This window comes from Tauraco erythrolophus, chromosome 5, assembly GCF_009769465.1.
Source record: "Tauraco erythrolophus isolate bTauEry1 chromosome 5, bTauEry1.pri, whole genome shotgun sequence".
In the NCBI taxonomy this organism is placed as follows: Eukaryota; Metazoa; Chordata; class Aves; order Musophagiformes; family Musophagidae; genus Tauraco; species Tauraco erythrolophus.
This window is the reverse complement of record NC_141469.1, coordinates 32,881,261-32,899,520: the sequence shown is the minus strand read 5'-3', so window position 1 is coordinate 32,899,520 and position 18,260 is coordinate 32,881,261. Positions and strand designations below refer to the sequence as shown.

General features: G+C 38.8%; 1 protein-coding gene across 1 annotated transcript in view; it reads right to left on the bottom strand.

The window, feature by feature from the left end:
- Positions 1-18,260, bottom strand: part of ABLIM2 (actin binding LIM protein family member 2) — a 115,237-nt gene that overhangs the window by 36,681 nt on the left and 60,296 nt on the right. The window contains exons 8-12 of the mRNA XM_086612043.1: positions 17,645-17,703; positions 13,543-13,620; positions 8,674-8,820; positions 2,524-2,644; positions 706-804 (exon numbers count right to left, since the gene is read on the bottom strand). Of these exons, the coding sequence (XP_086468169.1) occupies positions 706-804; positions 2,524-2,644; positions 8,674-8,820; positions 13,543-13,620; positions 17,645-17,703 (504 nt within the window). The remainder of the gene's footprint in view (positions 1-705; positions 805-2,523; positions 2,645-8,673; positions 8,821-13,542; positions 13,621-17,644; positions 17,704-18,260) is intronic.

Here is an 18,260-nt window from a genome sequence, read left to right as displayed (position 1 = left end):
TTACTAGAGAGGACAGACTCAGGGGAAGACACGTGGTAGCTGAACGTCTTCTCTTCCTGACATTTAAGTAACTAGCTAAAAAAAAATAGTCTTTGCCTCAAAAGTTCATGGCATTTCTCATTACTGTCTCACATCTGCAACATGGTGGTCATTAGAAGTGGATAACCACTGCAAAATAATTTAATGCCTAGGAGACTAGACTCAGTTATTCTGTTTTATAACACTATTTGCTAATGAGTGCAGGTATATTGATTTAACCAGCTTATTCTGCATAATTTTTGGTAATACTACAAATGACATGAAGAATCTTTAAATGCAGGTAAGAAGGTTAGATAACTGATCACCCAACATTGGATCCAATGTATAAGCTTGTTAAAATATTTATTTAGCATCACTAAAATAAACACTGTATTTGAGAACAAATAGACTTGAAAATTATTTCCCTCCCTCACTTTCATTAGAAAATCTAATTCCTTCCCTCCACCCCTTTGAAAAACACTTAACACTCACTGAAAAAAAAAGCAAAAATAAAACAACCCATACCCACTCTGTTCTTAAAACTTACACAGTACATCAAGAAAGCACTTGCACAAAATTAAGACAAATTTTATCCAAGTGGAAGCCATGCTTGCACAGACATAAAAGTGAAACACATCTGAATAAGTCTACAGTATCACAGCACGGTTTTGCATTCCTGGACCTTACCTTTGAAGAAAGGGATGTAATGATGTCTGAATGTAGATGTAGGGCTTGGGTGTTGGGGCAGGGAGATGCAGCTACTGGTACCAAGACTCTGAGTACCAGCTGGGGGCAACAGAGAGTAAGTGAAAATAAACTATTTAGTTCACTTACTGAAAGCCACAAATTACAATGCCATCCTTTTTCTCAGGAACATTTTCCTCCTGATGCTTAGAAAACATATAGTTTATGTTTAGGACTTCATCTTTCTCTGTTATTGCTAAAAACATCACACTGGCCATACTATGTGGTTGGCCAAGGGACACAGGCTTTCTGCAGACAGAAAGACTATCATGTAAAATGCTGATAATGTAATGCATCAGAAAATATTCCAGAAAAGGCACCACAAAAAGCATAGCTGCACTCAGGGGATAATCTGCATATTCAAAAGCTGCAAGAGGGAATGATATATGCTCATAATGGATCTAATGGAATGAAATGGGGAGAGCCTTGTCTCTGCTGAGAACTGTGCTATGAGTTGGTCCAGTTCTCACTGCCGTCGGTGCACACTGTTAGGATTTAGTTCACAACGCACCAGGGCACTCAAGTGCGTGGCTAATATAAGCATGTGAAGAAACATCCTGAAGTTATTTGAGCTCTGAAAGTTAGACATGTGATTAAGTACTTTGAAAATGTTCTCAAAAGTCACCTTTGTTTACTTTGTTGTAATAATGTCCTGATAACATCTTTTGCAGGACTAATGGCAATTATTAAAAGCAGCAATTATGATGATGATGTACTAAATTTTCAATGAAGTTGTAAAACACTAGAATTAATTCAGAATTTCTTGTCTTTCCTCCTTGCTTTAACAGCGTGCAGCCGAGCTTAAGCATGACACAGCTGCCAGACGTTCAGCAGAGACTAATCTTTCCTCTCTTTGGTAATTTCATTTCCACTTCGTCAAAGACTTTATATAGTACAAAAATTAAATTCCTGTAAAAACTGTTTCTGTTATCCATAAAATTTTCATTTCCACTGGTGAGAATAAGAACTCCCAATCTTCCAAACTAGTTTATAATTATAAAGTATCCCCAATGAAATTAAAAGACACTAAGAAAGTAACATAAATGCTCTGTGTTTTCCACCCAAATGCTGGAGTGGAGAAAAATCAGAATTAATTTTGAGCAATTTAGTTGATTATTTTTAAGGATAAAACTCTGTACACTACACAGATATGAATGGACTTTTGTAAGGGATCCCCATGCAAAGCTCAAAAAGAGGTGATCCCTTCCTTCTGTGCCACAAGAGCACCAACACAGCTGCTACAACAGCCCAAAGCTGCAATAAATATCTTTGTATGCTTCTCAACTAAAGCAATTTTGCCTCCAAATTCTGGCCATTAGAACCACTAGTCACTCCTCCAGCTCTTGCACTGTGGAGAGGAGACACAGACCATAACCCTGTGGTACATGACGGGATACAAAGCCACTCGATCATCCTCTTGGCTTTGTGCACATTCACTGCTGCCACGTCGCACCGTGAAAGAGCTGTGGATTGAATGTGCAGCTTCAGGCAGGATGGGACCAGGACTTTTAAACTGTTCCATCTTCTATTTACAGATACATAAAAGCAATCTTTCTAGATACCTGTTTTTGTTTTCTTAGATGCTCATTCCTGAAGCACTTGTTTCCTTTCTCCCCATGGCACTCTGTTCACAGTAAATAAATCACTGCAATGAACTGTTACTCCACCTGAAATCCCTGTCTACTGGACTCCACCCTACTTACAACATAAGACAAAGTAGTGGAAAAACCTAGAGAATAAATAAAGCTGCTTTTCAGTTACCTGGCCTGCTGTAATGCTGAGGAGAATGGGAGGTTGGAGTGTAGCGACCATAGCCGAGTGAGCCAGCAGAGCTAGGACTTGACGTCCTGTACTGCTTGAAAGATCTGTCATCTTGGTCACCCTGAGAGGAAGAAGAGATGAAACACATCATTAGGGAAGAGAAATAACTTCCGAAACAGGCAGAATATGCCATTTTGCACGTTTCTGTGCTGTGTAGATGGAAGTCGATGCTGTCGTAACGCTCCATGCAATCCCAATGAAATGAGGCGGCTTTCAGCTGTAAGCACTTCCACCACAGTGTGACCAAAGAGCTCTGCCAAGTATCAGAGAACAGTCCTGTTCCCAGGAAAGTCAGCACATACATGAATTTAAAACGACAATATAATTTGAAAAGAACATAACACTGTAGAAGTGTTGTTTCAGGTCAGTGTAACTCCCTGAACATACACGGGTGGGTGGAAGACGAGATCAGGTTAGCATAACAGTACTATGGTCACTTTGTACCCATATGAATCGATGCATGATGGTTACCAGCAACACAAAAATCAGCATTTGTTGGCTTCATTACATCACAGAGGCAACTGTGTCTGCTATATAAATTGCTCAGTGTACCATATTACAAAAAAGTCATTACTAGCTAGGTAAAAACTGATAAAAACACTCATACATAGCACTAGCATTAATACTGCAGCATTGTGCAAAGCAAGTCAAACAACCTATTTCCCACTAAACCTTTGGCTTCAACCATTTAAAACCATGTACACTCGTTCCAAACCCCTCACTCTCTGTAGCTAGTTAAATTACAATTGCAATTTGCATGTAGTGTCTTCTTAACAGTAAAAGTATTACTGAGTGAATTAGATGTGGAAATTACTTCTTGTAAACTAGCTATAAAAGCAAATTCCAATTTCTTGTTTCTTTCAATTCAGGCGAGAATTGCCTTGAGTTAATGTCAAATGAGAACAAATGAATGTAACCTGCCGATGTTCCTTTATAGAAAGTCATACTCCAAGAAATGCTTCCTCTCTCCCATTCCAGTAGGAGTGAGTGAAGACAGGCTATACCATGGTAGGTGTTAGTCACTTGTCATGAATACTGGGACATCTTTAGGTATCCATGTGACTCCCACTGGATCATTCATCATTTAAACACATGGGAGATCCTACTTAGCCTCATCATTATCTCCCAGATTCCTATCAGGACAACTTAATTATATCCATCCACTCATCTTTAGATGAATGTGGTTTGCTGTTTGGCTTCTTTGGGATTATACTTGACTCTACAGAGATATAGAATGTTCTCCCATCATCAGTTTTTCTCCTCTGGTTCAGGTGTGCTCCAACCCTTCCACCTCACCTCCGACTCACTGACTACATATTTAAAAATGGAAAATCAGTTTTGTATAGTGGTAAATAGCATTATTGCTTTAATATTCATTTCAGAAGAAATGATACAAAAAAGTGAGCCCAACTGATGCATTCCCAAGCATGCAGTGTTCTGTAGGCATTCTGCTCTATGCTCAGTTTGAGATGTTTCCAAAGTAGCTACGTTATTTAATACTCACTCTAACCCTTGTGAAGAGATTTACAAGCAGTATAGCAATGTCTCTAGAAAGTCTTGTGGTGACATTTAAATATCATATGAGTGTTAGCTAATGGTCTATGATGTTTCCAACTGTATGATACAGTGGAATCTTCCTCTCATAAAAATCCCTGCAACAAAACTGGTGACAAGTTTGCAGATGATGATGCCTGAGTACCTGATCATAGATTCTTTAAAGAAAGACAGTATGGCAAAGCTGGATAACCTGGAGAATTCACAAAACATGAATCATGGCAGCACCAACCTTCATACCAGTGTGACTTCTGGAATTTAACAGTATGACTGCTAGCTAATTTAAAGGAAATTATTATATTCTTCCAAAAGACCAAGATTTCATATTGATTATTTCAGATCTTATCTTTTGGTAATTTGTGTCTCTGTCAGGAACAATCAACCAAGTTCATGTCAATTAAATTACATTTCTAGTGGTTAACTTTTCTGTTTAACCAAGGCTCATAGTGACAGTTGGTCATTTACAATCCTTAATGAAAATTCACAATTCTCCACTGTTACCAACATTTTGCAATACAGTTCTCTAAATGTAAAATTGAGATAATGGAGAAATTAGTCAGGCCTGTGGTATGTAACTGTGTTACAACCTAGGAAGCTATGTGAAATGCTTCCACAACTTCTTTCAAGGTGATGCCTCTTGAAACAATGACAGGCTTTGATCACTAATGCACATCAAAAACCACAGACCTAGAAGTTCAGGTATGTGCAAATGATTTAACAGTATGTGTGCACAAATAGTATAAGTAGTATAAAAAAAAAGAAGAGTAATTAATAAATTAATTAATTAAAATTAATTAATTAAAGTCAACTTATGCTGGCAGCTTTAAATGTAAACAGAAATTGTATTTCCGACCATAATTTATTTAGTAGAGCTTGAAGAAGTGACCACAATACAACCTTTATTTTGGAAAGCAGAAACATGGATGACAGTGGAGACAAACGCATACAGATGACAATCCAGAAGCAGAGCACGTATTCAACACAAGTAACACTGTGAAAAACATAAATTCTAAACCCCCATGCACTACAGAGGCAGGAGGCAAACCCCACATTTCAGACGCTACTGGTTATCAATATGACCAGGTTTATGCATCACAAAATCGGTCAGAACAGGAGAACAAAGGCATTGGGGATTACCTCAGTAGGTGTTGGAGAGAGCAACTGAGGTGACTGCAAACAGCAACACACAACAAATTAGTGATACAAATTCATGCATGATGTTACTTGTGAGAAGAACTACTCTTAAAATATCAATATCCGTGTATAACACATGATACAGTTATGAAAAACACCTGTCAATTAAGTTAGGGAAATTTGTATTTGTTTTTAAAGAAGTAAATACGGAATAAGATCTAAGCAATTTCATATAAAGCTTTTGTTGATTTCTTTACTACAAAATCCTGGAGGCTGGTGAGGCCAGTACTGTACCACAGAGAGCGCTGCTAGAAGGGAAACTCACATTTAAACCAACTACCTGAAACTAGACACTAGCCCTAGTTAAATCTGCATTGAAGCAGCTCAAAAAACTGGACTAGAACTTTGTTGCTCACAGCTGGCTGATTTAAGGGAAAGAAAAATATCTGTACTATCTAATTTTTAATTAAACATCATGTAATTTGAAAATTTGCTGTTCGTTCATTTTCCTTTCAAAATTAAAGGCTAAAGTCAGTTAGGTTAGCAGAAATCTACTGTAACTATTGCTGCTGCAGGTGTACCTAGGATGCTGAAATTTGGAAGACAAGATATACGTATGTACAAAGTAGGGTACAAAAGTCTGGAGAGCAGCCCCACAGAAAAAGGTCTGGAGTTTGGGTTGATGGCAAGTTGAGTACGAGTCAATAGTGTGCCCTGGCAGCCAAAAAAGCCAACCACGTCCTGGGGCGCAGCAGGCACAGCACAGCCAGCTGGTCAATGGAGGTGACTGTCCCACTCTACACTGCACTGGTGCTGCCCCACCTCAAGTACTGTGTGCAATTTTGGGCACCTTAATATAAGAAGGACATCAGACTATTAGAGTGTGTCCAGAGGAGGGAGACCAAGATTGTGAAACACCTCAAGCACAAGACTTACAAGGAGCAGCTGAGGTCACTTTGTTCAGTTTGGAGAAAAGAAGGCTGATGGGTGGCCTCATTGCAGCCTACAACTTCCTCAAGGGGAGCAGCAGAGCAGGGAGTGCTGATCTTCTCTCTCTAGTGACCAGGGATAGGACATGGGGAAATGAAATGAAGTTGTGTCTGGGGAAGTTCAGATTGGACATTTGGAAAAGGCTCTTCACTGAGAGGACGGTTGGTGACTGGAACCGGCTCCCCAGGGAAGTGGTCATGGCAGCAAGCCTGTCAGAGTTCAAGGGGTGTCTATACGATGCTCTGAGTCATATGGTCTAGTTTTAGGCAGTTCTGCAACAAGCAGGAAGTTGGACTCAATGATCCTTATGGGTCTCTTCCAACTTGAGATATTCTATGATATTTTTTCCCCTGGCGATATCAAGGATGTAAATATCTCAAGCATCATGAAAATGTGCATGTTGGATTGCTAGCACAGCCCAAAACCCCCTCCTGGTTTAGGTACCTAGAAATAAACGACTGAACTCCACTTTTTATTAAGATCTCACTAAGGTCTTGCTGACATAAATGCCTACATTAGCACAGACCTACCAGAGGCGGGATTATGCTGGTGGTGCAAACACTGTAGATGTCTCCTACAGTCCCAAGGGAAAAAGTTCTCATTCATAATGTGATCCCTTTTATCTTCTGTTAAGTTATATGTTTACTGAAAAGGGCAATGACTCCAATTGTCCCAATAAACTCCTCCTGTTGTGTTCTCATCAGTGAGCTAAAGCAGGTGACATCACTAAAAGCAGGTGATAGCAGCAATACTCTCTTTGCTGTGATTTTATTTCTTTGGTTAGGATTTTTTTTTTAGAGCTCAACTGCAACTACATTCTATCCCACCCCTGAAAGTGCGATGCTGAGGTTCCTACAGTCACTGCTGCTGGATCCCAGCAAAGGCCAGGCTGCCACCAAGATGGGCAGTTCCACTGCCCCATCAGGCAGTTGTCCTGCCTGTGGGATCTCCAGCCTTCGAGTGACGGCACAGAGTCAGATCATGCCAGAGGTTCCAAAGAAATCTCCGTCCTACCACAGACACATGGACACTTGCTCTGGCAAAAGAGAGTGGCAGAAGCAAGTGGCCAAGGAGATGCTGAGGGCAGGATGGGGGAAATCCTCCAGCAGCAGCACAGATTTATGCTGGGTGCGATGGCTTTATACCATCACCTTGGAGCAGGAGCAATGAGTGAGTCTTCCCAGGACCTGGGTGGAAGGTTGTTTAGTCTCTGCACCTCTGCCAAGCCTAGATGTCATCTTTGCCAAGTACATGTAAACAAGCAGTCAAGGAGGGCTACAAACATTATCAGCACCCACAAATCTTGATGAAGAAAGGAAATATTTATACTCTGTATATTCAGGGCTAGCAAGAAGCTTTCGGTTTTATGAATTCAGAAACCTGAATACTATTTAAACTCTTTACCAGATACAATCTCAATTCTTTTAGCATGCGTTATAATAGAGCTACTGTGGTTCAGCACTGTGCAGAGGAGGTTTTGGAAGACAGTCTGCAAGACCTAACATATGTCCTGCACTTCACCTGAGAGTAGTAGATTAAGTGTAAAAGGTGTAAGTGATTGCAGGACTGGGGCGATTCTAAACAGTATGGCTACTATTTATAGTATTTATTTCTACCTATTCACTTACACCTATAGAGAACAATGCAGACTTCCATTCTAGACCATATATATGTATATTGATAATATACCTAGTATAAATATATATATAAAAGAGGTTTGATTTGTAAAAAAGTATCTAAAATTATGAAAGAAATCAGAAATTAAAACAAAAGGTAGGTACAGTTAGGGAAGAAAAGCTAACTTGCATGACAGGAGTTATATACAAAAACGCTTCACAAAAATCAGAATTAGTAAGATTATGCTAAATTAGATTTCATTAGCACAAACTGCGAAATATTAGCTCTGCATATGAACAGGTTGAAATGCATGCATAACATGAGGATGAACTTTAGTAAGGGACAGTTGAAAGAAATTTGCACATAGGAAAGTGATACCATTGTTGTCTTACCAAAATAACATGGTACACTTTAAAAAAAAAATTAAAAAAATCATGAAAGACATTTGGCTTCGCTTCTGTTTTTTACATTATAATTAGCAATGGCTCCTGTTTCCTAACGCATGCATTTAAGAACTCCTCTCATAGAAAAACATACTTTAATTACATGTCATCTGTTTAAAAAACAATCCTAGAAAGAAATTCTTTAATTTCCACAAACTAAAAAGTGAAATGAACATCTCACTTGTTTTTGGAAGGCTAAAATGCCTTGTGAATGGATGGATGACACGACTCAACTGAAGCTGTAATTTTTTTTTTTAAATTATGCACATGTTCAAGAGTGTTCAGCAGCACGTTTAATGATGCATGTAAAATCTCAAATTCACAGTAAAAAAAAATACCCATGTTTCAGTACCTCCCCGTAACTATGCCTGTCATCTGAAGAGTAACTGATATATGGAGAATAGGAGATCATATCTGGGCGGTCAATGTTATAGATGGCTTTATTTTTAGGAAGAGCAGCCAAATCCCTGTAGTCAAGAATTTCATCTCCAAGCTTTGCCTAAGGAAAGGAGGAAAGAAAGCAGTAAGAATAAGAAAGAATGTGATCAGCACGCAATCAGAAAAGGACAGACTCATGTAAATAGAAAAGTCATAATCATAGTAATAAACCAGTTTTTCTGTTTGTTCTCATTTAAAGCTCGTATTTACTACACAATGCTAAATATTACTGCTGTTTTCTTTTTATATACTGGTGCTTTCTACTTTCCTTTGTCACTCATATTTGGCTAATAGGAGTAGCATGGCATCATTCCAGTTTCCTTGGTTATGCTCCGCTTACTGCTAGCTCGCAGAGACATGCAGGACAGATATTTTTCAGTCAAAATGCCCTTCATTTCAAAGTGGTTTTGGTGTACAGGGTTCCCCTATCACAAGCAGTAGTGAATAATCAAATACATATTCCCAACATATATATACTCTCCAGATGCTGAAAAACATTATTCAGGTCTTCAATTTTTTTCATTCAGTTCCGTCCCACAGCTTCATCTCCTTTCCTGTCTGTGTCTAAGTAGCCCTTAACTATGGGTCACAAACCAGGCAATGATGGATTTAGACCACCGTGGACTAGTTGGAAGATCACAGATGTCACTTAAGTAAAGTTCCAATCCTTTCATGGGACTCACATAGCCAACAGAGGGAAAGGGCTGTGTCACTCCCCATTCTCCTCTTACTACAGTTATTTCAAAATTATAATTTTCAAAATGGTACATTTACATAGATTCCCTTAGGATAATGGTAGCTTGCACCAAAATCATATCCAGTACATACTGTTTTGTAGATATGATGACAAGTAGGCCACATGGAGAGTGGAGAAATGGGCAGCATAATGCCTCATTCCCAGTTCAGGCTTTGCAGAATGGTAAGCTTTTCATTGGCAACAAAGTCATGAGTGAATCTCACTGTTCTCTGAAAATCTCAGTATGATCAACTGTAAAACTAAGAATGTTTTCCACATGCAAAAATATGAAAGTATCCAGGATTTATGTGCGCAGTGATTATATTTTTTTCTTAGTAGGAGCTAAGAAAAGTTCCATAGATTTTCCAGGGAAGTTTTCCATTAGGTTATACGGGAAAAATTTCATGTGACAACTTTCATTTATCCCTTTGTCTAAAACAACGTATGAATTCGTACAAACATAAGCAACATGGAAAGGAGGAAGATTCCTCTTAACTAAGAAAGTGAAACAAAGCTGCCATAACCATCACATAGTCTCATCCTCAAAACTAATGAAAAAAGGTGTTTTAGTCAAACACGTGATTCTTTAGAATCAGATCTCACCTTCCTTGCCGCTACTTTTAGAAGCTAAAGAGCAATGAAAGAGCCTTTGAATGAAAACAAATCTCTCCCTACTGAGAAACGAGCGGCAAGCTCTGATGCAGGAACAGGTCATGCAAAGGCAAGGAGTCTATCAGGTCTGTTCCAGAAAGACTTTGGGCAGCATTATACCTACAAGGAAGACCAAGGAAGCTATGATAATTTCTTTTTTAAGGTATCCAGGGTTGTGGAGATTATTCTAGTGAACCCAAAGTAGTTCAGAATTTGGAATACTTAAATGTGAATTACAGTAATTTTGGCCCCTGTCTCTCCACATAGAAGTGCAACTTCAGATCCTCCAGTAGACTTCAGACCTGTCAGGAGTAAAACTTCTCTAGTTACATAATTCCTTTCAGTATAAATATCAAAACGTAGGCAAATTTGGATGAAAAAACACCACAGAGATACAGTTGCTTTCTAAACACTAAATTTTACAAACATTCAGCCTACATTGATTTTTATTTGTTTCGCCTACTTTCAAATATGTGAGTGAAATTCAAATACGCTAGAGAAGGCTCAAGTTATAGCTAAGAGGCTTTAAGCCATTTCTTCAATAATCTGGTATTTTAGATTCTGTTAAATCCATGCTTTAAATTTAGAGTATCTATTTCATTTAGAACATGTAATTTTACAATTGTATAATAACAAATATGATCTCTATAAAAATACAATGTGATTTCTATTTCTAGCATGAGAACATACAACACAGTTGCGTACCTAACCTAAACCTTCCAGTTGGATATATCTTTGCAGGGAGCACCTAATTCTCTCTTCATAATATTTAGCTAAGTATAAAGGAGGACTTTTCTTTAAGTCCTATTTAAGGGCACAATTTAGAAATTAACTGATTTTCAAGTGGTATTTAGGGACTCTGAGGAGATGTCAGTACTGGAGCAAATTTCAGTCTGGATATAATGAAGTCATCACTGAAGATCATTAAAAGATGCCCACTAATTTCTACAGGCATTTGCCTATGCCATCTCTCAGTGCAAGAAGACACCAAAGTCTGGTATCAACAGATGAAGAAAAAGTTCTGTGGCTTTAGTCAACTGTCTGCATGAACCACATTCAGGTTTACCCAAAACATGCTTTCTTCATCTTTCCCGAGCTGAGCACTCAACCGTGACCCAGGAACATGCCTCCCAAGAGATGGCATGTTGTTCAGAATAATTGCGTTGCTCTGACTTGATGCCTTTGAAAATATGAGCACCATGAATTTACAGTTCCTAAGCTCTAATCGTTTTCTCTAAATTCACTTCTGTACAACACGATACTTCATAGAGCTCACCAGTTGTTAAGGTTAATGACCCAAATTAATGCCGCTGCTAAAAGTGGCTGTCCTGTGTGCACCTTCCCACTCTGTCCTGCCTTCTACATTAGCTTTAGAGATATGTAGATAGCTGGGTCTTTTTTTGCCTCTTTGGTTGGCTGCAGGTTTTTCCTGGGTTATTTTTTTGCTGAATTTGGTCTCAAATCTGACTGATCATACCTATGTGTACCCACTAGTGCTAGCACCAAAGAGGAGACAGGAAGACACAACTGGAGAGGGACAGGGCCACATGTGAGCGGGACCTTCCTTTCAGTGGCAGCATGAATTTAGGTTTGGTAAAACCAACCATAAAAAATACCCAAGACAAATCTGTGTGTTGTAACACTCCTGTAATAGAAAACAGATGCAAAAGATAGCCAAAGAATCATTTTGATAATATATAGAGGTCCAGTAACATGTTTTTAATTCTTTTTATTTTCCTGTTTGTGAAAGCCAAAATAGGATTTTATCAATCTCACAGCTTGGACAATTAAGCAGTCAGAGATGAGACAGATAGAGCAAGAACTTGCATGCCTCTGGGGAATCTCTTTTCCTAACTGACTCACATTTGCTAGAGAACTTTATTTTTTCACAGTGCCAGCTGCCTCTAAAGTATATTCATAGAATCATAGAATGGTTAGGGTTGGAAGGGACCTCAAAGATCATCTAGTTCCAATCCCCCTGCCATGGGCAGGGACATCTTCCACTACACCAGGCTGCTCAACATCTCATCCAACCTGGATTACTACAGTAATAAACATTAGAGTTGTGTGCTGAGTTAATTATATCCTTTGAAAAAAAAAAAAACAAAACCAACAGAAAAAGAGAACAGAGGATTGTCTTTCACTTTTGACAGCCTGTGAAGCATACTTAAAGCTATAATCACAAACATCAAGAAAAACAATACCATCCAACAGTTAAATAAATGTCACTAAAAACATATAAATCTCACAAGAATGCTCATGCTTATAAAAACAACGAAGTGATGCATGGCTGGAGAGATAGAGACCATGTGGCCAAAGAAAGAGATTACATGATAAGTGGCTCTACTAGGAATACAACACTAGTATCCACCAGCATGGAGCTCTGCTAGTAGGAGAACTCAGAAACACCGATGAGTACTTAGATAATAGGCAGTTCCTCCAGTTGTAGTTCAATCTTAGTCAGACAAAGGGTATACTGCATTCAAAATAATATTGAAGAAAAAGGACAAGTTTGCCTTCAAGGCACTATTGCTTGTCTCAGAAGCTCCTAATCAGAGAAAAGCTCCTAATCTTTGTATAATAACCTCTCCAGCAGTCAATCGCATCTCCAGCAATCTCCTCTGCATACGGTCCTGTCCGACACGAATGACCTGCCTACCTGAGGGATACTTGGACAGGACAAAGAATAGCCCTGGGAATACTGAAGGTGTCCAAGAGATGTTTGCAGGGAACACACCACACTTGTGGGTATTTTTCACCTATTGGCGGTAGCCTTGGGAATTTGGCCATGAACATTGGATACAGCAATTATGACAAGCAAGGTACACCTGGTATTGAAAAAAATATACTCAGCATAGGCTTTTATCATACTTGTCATTTTAAATTCTCTCTATGAGCTTTCCAGAGCTAGCGCTTCTTAGATCATAAACACATCAAAGGTCCTCTGAGGTTAGGGACTGCCATTTGTCAAGGTCTGAGTCCTGCAATCATACACACAAGTGTTTTCTTAAGCAATCAGATGCAGGCTGAAGGGCTCGATTTAGACAAGTTGTGTTCAAATCTAGTCTTGTAATCTACTTGTGGGCTGTACTGTTTACTTAAACTTTTGTTTTTAGAAAGCACTGTGGTATTTTGCAAGCTTTGGTACAAGCCAGCTTTAGCGGTAATGTAAGTGCTATAAATACACCACAAAAAATAACAGGAAACTGCCAGAATTCTGTTATGGTAAATGCAGCATTGAAACATTTTAAATGTGAGAAAGTAAATTCTGTTTCAGAGGAATCACCAACTGCAGTGGTTTGGAGACACTCACTTTCCATACAACGTGCTAAACGGCAGGAGGAAGCACAGGGTTTTCCCTATCCCCCAGAACCGTTTTCACCATGAAATACTCACATAGATCACACGGCTTGGGGAACCTGATGTACTTGAAGCAGGTACAGAAATAATACTCTCAGATGAAGTCCTTGTTTCCTATGGCAGGACAAGTGAAGTAAACAGGTAAGAAATAGAGGAAAGAGAGAAAATATAACTGTTACTTCAAAAAGAGTGTGCAAGACATTTCCTTTAATTCAACGTTTTCCCCTCAAAAATGGCACATTACAGCAAGCTCAAAACATACAGACATACCAAAGAGTTGAAAACAAAAGAATACCTTTAGTCAATCAAATGAACCTTTGGAAATGCAGAAAATCATTTTATGTAAGAATTTCTTTTTCCCTTCCTTCAGAATGAAATGGCCTGGAGCACAACTAGGCTGCCAGGACAGTCTTTGGGCACTACCAGGGGTAGCTCCAGTTACAGCAGCTCTGAGTCTGGGGTCACAAGATGATATGGTGGCAGTATTTTTACTCTAAGGTTATACCATCAAACCAATCTACATTGCTTCTGGAACGTATCACGCTACCACGTCATTCACTCATAGCCAACAGCATGACATCCTGCAGAGCATCTTGAATCAGCCACTCAGTAGGTTAGCTTTCCCCTCTCTGATTGTAACACTACCAGATTCATTTTAATACTCAACTGGTTTTGCTCTCCTTTTAATCATTCCGGCATTCAGAGTGAGAGAACTTTACTGCTTTCTTTTTGGTAGATTCCTTTCTGATGAAAAATATAACTACTATTAAATAATGAGTGATGAGACCTAAATAAATCTTACTATGAAATCAATGGGTTTATCCCCTCTTTTACCCAGATATGTTAATTCATCATAAAATACTCTTTCCTATCTATGGAAAAATCTGTCTCTGATTTCAAAAAGTACATATTTTCCCATGGGCTCTGAATGACCACCATTTACTGTCTCAACGAAGGCTGGCACTTCTCAACTGAAGGTTACGACTGTTCAGACCCTTAAAAGAATTTTAGCGTTATTAAGCCGCCAGGTCAAGGAAGGACCTTCCTACTACTCCAGTCTTTGCTGGAAATATTTACTGGCTTTTAGAAGCAATACGTGAATATATCTGTACTGCACTGTGTTAGCAGAGCAAACAAACTCAATGGTCACAACCATCCTTCCATAGACTTTCTTTAGCCCAAATAGTCCTATGGACTTCTCTGAGAATGTGGAGATACTTATCTGTATAAAAAAGATTCCATGTAATTGTTTTGCCATATCTGACTGGGATTGGGAATTTTTTCCCTCTCATTTTCAGTTGTCTCACACTGAGGGTCTGGACAAGCTCAGAAGGTCCAAGGGGACAAGGCAAACACTGGCATGGAAATAAGAGTATTCTCTGAGAAACACTTGTGGCTGCCGTTGAGATGATCATTCAACACAGACAGTGTAATTGCATTGATCTTTTGCATAGTTAAAGCATAGTGCAATCTTCTAGAACTTGTGTAAATGACATGAAAGTGTCATCAACACATTGATGTCACATGCAAATCATACTTCTCTTTCATGACGTCCCTACAGGAGATCCAATGTCATAGAGAAAAAAAAACCTGACTAAAACTGCACTATTTCAATGTTTTAAACCCTGTTAAAGTCAAATGACAGTTTTGGATTAATCTCAGGACTCCCTAGATTAAGCTTCAGAGCTTCATGTGCATGTCCTGTGCATCAGTGGAGTGTGTTTCAAGATCACGCAGTGTAGTACGACCTTAAAACACATAACATACTTGGCTGAAGATATTTAATAACTCAATAAACTCCTGGAGTTTTTTCAGGGGCTTTGCTCAACTTAGAGGTGCCATCTTGTTTCTAAGAAGAATGACAACTAATTAACATTTCTAACTTTTGCAATCAAAGTGTAGAATGACAACTTTCTAAGGTACTTCTGCAGATTGCATCTATGCTTCTTTATGCTATTCAGTTACTCCCCTAAATTGTCCCATTTCTCCTCCTGGTGATTAAAACCTGCTCACACCACTTCTCACACGCGCTCTTTATTCTCTGCACAATCCATCAACCCTTTTAGCACCCCCAATCCATGTGTGCCGCACATAATCTCCTAGCTTTTGCAATAAAAACTCATATCTCAGTTGATTCCATTGCTTCTGTTAAGGTCTTTTCTCCATACTGTGCATTTTTATTCTCCCTCTACCTACCTCTTTTTCCTTTATGTCTTTTGATAATCTTTATTCTTTCTCTTGCTACTTTGATTTCTTCTGTCTTTTCTAGCTTCATCCCTTCTACTTACAGTGTCACTCTTCCATCACTTTTCTTTTTGCTGTCACTCTCTTTCAAAACTTTTTTCCCACTTCTACTCCATCTCCAAAGTTTTGGAGTGTGCTGCCACTTAGTCCTTCTGCCTTTGTCACCTACTAATTACATGCTGTGCATATATCTATGTAAATATGTAGAAAAAATAACTTTTAAAACCAACAAAGTGCAAAGGTTGACCACAAAATTTCTCAACCAGTATATCCCATTCCCAACTTCGCAAGTCACGTTGAAAAGTCCATTACTACCCTCTTTGAAACGGCATCGTTTCTTCTTGGTTTATTTTTTCAATAATAAGCCTAAAGACTAAAAGTAGAGAAAAAACCCAAAGAAAAGGAAAAATTACTAGACTTAGAAAATTCTTTGAGCTCCATTCTGTTTTTTTTCCCCTACTCAGGAAAACTCCCACTGATTCTCAGATACAGATGTCTTCCTCTCTGCTGGGGAAGGGGCAGACTCTCAGTGCTCAAGAAAGATGTGTTATAAATGAGTCAGCCTTTACACAATACCTTACAGGTACACATTCTTTTCCTTTGTGAGGAAAAGGTAGCTAGTAGGAGCCCAGTACAACCTCGTCCGTTGTCTTTCTTTGAAGGAGGGGGGAAAAAATACCCAAACCCCTACTACATTTCCAATAAATTACATGGGGTTTTAGCCTTGCAATTTCAGTTACTCAGCCAGAATAAAATCCTTAGGAAGCCTGAAATAGTGCTTAATAGTATTTGGCTGAATCATTAGCACTTACTAAAGTAATGTATTTTGACAATTTTAAATACACATGTATTAAACAATACATATTATACTGAAACACTACTTATTTGATACTCAGAACTCGCCATGAAGAATACCAGAGCAATTGCTTCCCAAACACTTCGGCACAAAAACCACAAGCAAGATCCTTCAGGGTAAAGCCCAAATCAAATTTTTTTAAAAACTGCAATTTAGTCAGTGTTCCACTTGCTAACACACCAGATTTGTAAAACTCTTTTTATAGCTGCTGCCTGCTCTTCTGACTTGTCCCGTGTGCCTCTCATCCAAGCCTTGATAAATCAAAGCAGAGCTTTTACAAACAAGGATACCAGGGTTCAAGGATACAAGGATGCCACTTGGAGAATCAGAGAACAGCAGACATGAAAAACCCCATACTTGGCCTCCACATTAAATGAGATAGCTGCACCTCAGTCCCACCACTTCAGAGAGATCATTTCCCCAGCTACAGATTAATTCTTCATTTCCTAGGGGCAGCTTATTCATCTGCTAACCTTGTAATTATTACAGTTGCCAGAACTCCCCCCTTTTCCCCTTGCACACAGACAGATGCATAAATCATCAAATTTAAGGAGGTACTTAAAGCCAGAGATTAAATTAAGTTGGGGCTGGCTTGCCAACATTTTACGAACAAATAATATAAAAGAAATTCCAAGGAGAGATTTTTTTTGAAAAAACAAATAAAGTGAAAGCCCTCTGATCTTTTAAGTGCGGAGCCACATAAAAAAAGAAGAGGTTGTGCACTGGTCACATCATAGCCAGACAGAAGTTAAAAATTAACTTTTTTTTTTCTTACTCATATTTTCACATTTTTCCTTATTCAGCATATACATGTAACTCTTAGGTCAGCATCCTCCTGAAGCTGCAGCTTTAATCACTAGGTAAAAGCAGAATATTTATAGTACATTATTACATTACATGAACCTACTAGATTTCTGTCATTTAAAATTACAGTAGTGAAAAATTTCCAAATCCTTCTATCCATGCCGGATGCAAAAAAAAAAGATAGAGAATAATATGACAATGGAATAACACTGGGTAAAAATAAGGTATTTTTACCTTGTTTTTTTCTTCAGCCTTTGCAGCCTGTCTACAAACTGGATGCCAAATGGATGTACCTGGAAAGTAAATATAAAGTTCTGCTTAATTTAGTTCCCCAATAAGAACCTTATTAAACCTTTCTATAAGGTTTTATAAGACACAGCACACTGGTTCCACTGCAGTCACTATGTCATGGATACCTTCAAAGCTAAAACTGACAACTTCTCAGTATCAATGAGCCTGATGACATACACGCTAAAGACTAGGTGAACTTCAGAAAGCTACATGGACTTCTATACGCGAGATCAACATCAAAACCTGAGTCCTAAGGAGTGTGATATGGGATCTCTGGAGCAACTCCAGCCCGATTTCCTGCTCAGAGCAGGTCCCAGTACAGCAGGCAGCTCAGGGCTGTGCCCAGTTGGGTTCTGCGTATCTCCAAGGATGGAGATCCCAGAGCATCTCTGGGCAACCTGTTCCACCTGCTTATTTTTTTTCCTTACAGGTAGTCAGAATTTCCTGTACTTTTATTGTATATAGTCTGGCCGAGGTCATAGTAAGTAGCACACTGTGATGGGATGGAATAGCATTGCAGCATTTAACACTAGCTGAAAATCCAGTCTTTCTTTCTGAA